At 55.3% G+C, this 3,295-nt stretch overlaps 1 protein-coding gene across 1 annotated transcript; it reads right to left on the reverse strand.

The window, feature by feature from the left end:
- Positions 1-1,142: 1,142 nt before the first annotated feature.
- Positions 1,143-3,063, reverse strand: LOC136546235 (CBL-interacting protein kinase 16-like). The gene has a single exon (XM_066538200.1). The coding sequence runs from the start codon at positions 2,905-2,907 to the stop codon at positions 1,492-1,494; it is 1,416 nt and encodes a 471-aa protein (XP_066394297.1). The 5' UTR covers positions 2,908-3,063; the 3' UTR covers positions 1,143-1,491.
- Positions 3,064-3,295: the final 232 nt, after the last annotated feature.

Genomic DNA, 3,295 nt, shown 5'->3' on the forward strand with positions numbered 1-3,295 from the left:
GGCCCACCAACCATGTAGGGTTGGGCGTCCCCGATCAAAACGCGTGACCAAGGCCCAACAGGCCGTTGGGCTTATTGGCTGAGAGATCAATCTAACAACTTCGTGTGGAAGAGCTTCATGCTACCTACATTTAGTCGTTAAACGCAAGGGAGAATTAACCTGCACCGTATTGGGCGACTGCACAATGATGATTGAATGAAATTTGGTGGGGATTCTCTCCTCCGTTGACCTTAAAAAAAACAGCTCTCATAATGCTCAAAGCCAGTCTGAATGGAAACAAACAATACTCCCCCACGCGCCAAGAGGGAAAAGCTCCCCAATGCCAAATAGAGTTCTAAGCTCTGCCTACAGTGGTTTGGATGGCTTTGTTTGATTGGATTCTTTTTTCTCTTGGCATTTTTTTATGTACATTATTTGGTATAAACTACACTAAGACAGACAATCAAATCATACTATGCAGCATTCTTTTGGTAAAGTACTCTACTTTCGTACTATCTGATACTCAGCTTACTTTATTTTTCTCAAAGATCATATTAATGTTGCTCTATTTTTCCTTATCAATAATACACAAGCACAATTATTAGGTTCCAACCAAAAAAATGCAACAATAATTTAACTTGGGGGTTGGGAAAGGGCGAAAGGCCATTTGACTACTACTTGACACCCTGTTTGTTTCATCGTTTCTGTGGCTTATAAGCCGGCTGATGCTATTTTGTTGTGAGAGAAAAACACTGTATTATGCCTGATAAGCATGGCTGATATGATCAAGCGATCATGGCAATGATGAGTTGTGCATCTTCTTAATCAATTGAACAAAAAACAAAGCCAGTGCCATAATCAATTTCAAATAGGACACAAGAGCAAGCTTATTATAGGGACTGCTACAATGGTCACCTTCACAAGAAAAAGATTCTAAGAAAAATATCAAAGAATTGCATGGACCCTAAATCATCATCGTGTAATTAACTATGGAACACCAAAATTTCCACCTTGTTGAATATTTGGTGGTAGTACTCGAAAACTTGTATGAATAGCCATCGCTGTTCAAGAACAACCTAGATCCTGTGAAAATCACATAGTAATAATTGATTTAATTGTGAATGGCACAATCATTCTGATGGGCAAAAATTATATGGGGACCAAAACTAAATTGATTTGATCATGAACAAAATTTTGTATGTACACATCTCCACAAAATTCAGATTATAATCGTACAAAACTTTACAAGCCGATCGAGCACTCCCCGGCTCGCTTCGACTCTCGTGTGTCGTGTCGACAAAACACCTCTCTTTTAATTCTGTGCACCTGTTCTCTTCCTGTACAACACATGACGCAAAACAAACTAGCCATGGCTGTCTCGAAGCAACAACGAAAACTTTACTTATACATGCTACAAGAAGCTGGTGCCAGTGCAGCCGTGTAACTCCTACGCAAAGTCGCTACAACTTTTACATCACAGACAGGACGCCAGGACGAACGGGCCGTTTTTGTTCACGCGGTTCCGACGACGGCGGCCGGCGCGGGCGGGCTGTCGCCCTGCCACGCCCAGACGATTTCCGCGAGCCCCGGGCGGACGTCCACAGCGCAGAACTTGTTGAAGTCCAGCGCGTCCCCGGCGTCGTGCGCGAACTCGACAACGGCCACGTCCACGGCCACCTCGAGCACCTCGGCGGTGACCGCTAGCCGCCCGTTTGTGCCCTCGGCCTTGGCCTCCATCCTCACCTTCCAGCCCTTCCCCCTGGTGATCTCGAACCCCAGGGCGCGTGCTACGGACTCCAGCTTCTCCACCACGGCGGCCGCCGGCGCGTGGGCCGTGAACACGGTGGCGGCCTTCTGCTCGTTCTCGAACAGCCCCGACAGGTCGAACCCGGAGGACATGGAGGAGATGAGCTGGAACGCGTTGCAGGACCGAGGCGAGGTGGTGGTGCCAGCAGAGTTTCTGCTGCTGTTGTCGTCGTCGTCGCCGGTGTCGAAGAGGGCGCCGCCGGCGTCGTGGTCCTCGTCCAGCCATTTCTTGGGGGGCGTTACCGGGGGTGAAAGGACTGGCGGCACGAAGCCCTTCCTGAACCACGGCGTGCACATGATCTCCGCGATGGAGGCGCGCTTGGCGGGGTCGACGACGAGCAGTCGCGCGATGAGGCGTCGCGCGTCGCCGGAGACCCAGGGCGGCACCTGGTAGTCGGCCTTGAAGATCTTCTGGTACATCTTGACGTAGTTGTCGTGCTGGAACGGGAGGAAGCCGCAGAGCAGAACGTAGAGCACGACGCCGCAGGACCAGAGGTCGGCGCGGGCGCCGTCGTAGCCGCGCTTCCTGAGCACCTCGGGCGCGACGTACGCGGGTGTGCCGCACTGCGTGTGGAGCAGGCCGTCGTGGCGCAGCTGCTCGGGCAGCGCGGCGAGCCCGAAGTCGGTGACCTTGAGCCGGCCGTCCTCGTCCAGCAGCAGGTTCTCGGGCTTGAGGTCCCGGTGCGCGACGCCGCGGCGGTGGCAGAAGCCGACGGCGGCCACGAGCTGCTGGAAGTAGCGGCGTGCGTGGTCCTCGGTGAGGCGGGCCCGGGCCACCTTGGCGAAGAGCTCCCCGCCGCGCGCGTACTCCATGACGACGAAGACGCGGGAGCGGCTGGCGAGCACCTCCCGGATGCCCACCACGTTGGGGTGCCGCACCATCCGCATGATGGAGATCTCCCGCCGCAGCTGCTCCACCATCCCCTCCGTGCGCCGCAGCCGCGCCTTGTCGATCACCTTGATGGCCACGCTGCTGCTGCTGCCCGTACCACCGGCGCCGGCGGCGCTCAGGTCCCGCGCGTAGTAGACCTTGGCGAAGGTGCCCTGCCCCAGCAGGCGGCCCAGCTCGTACTTGCCCAGCACCAGCTTCCGTTCCTCCCCTTCCCGCCCTGATCTCGCCATGGTTTCTGCTGCTTACTGTTACTACTGGTTGCTGCTGCTTGCTTTGTTGTTGCCGCTTCTGGGAGCTCCGGGCGGCCAGGCGCTGCTGATGTAGTGGCGCCTGGCGGGCGGCGGGCGCGGCACGTGGTTTTCCTTGGAGGGCCCGGGGGAACGTTGGTTCGTATGTGTTTGGGGTGTGGGCTCGGGCGCGGCGGCACTCGGGATTTGGCAAGTCGTTGGGCGCTGGCTGGTTCGTGAGAGTACTGCTGGCTAGTTTGTCTGTTCTGGCTAAAAATTTAGAATGATTTACGAAAGCCACGGCCAAACCAATATGCTGATGTGATGTGGTGCGCGGCGCGGGCCAACGGGAGACGGGCACGAGGACCGGACGGGTGGGGTCGGCTCAGTG

The sequence above is a fragment of the Miscanthus floridulus genome, chromosome 3, assembly GCF_019320115.1.
Source record: "Miscanthus floridulus cultivar M001 chromosome 3, ASM1932011v1, whole genome shotgun sequence".
In the NCBI taxonomy this organism is placed as follows: Eukaryota; Viridiplantae; Streptophyta; class Magnoliopsida; order Poales; family Poaceae; genus Miscanthus; species Miscanthus floridulus.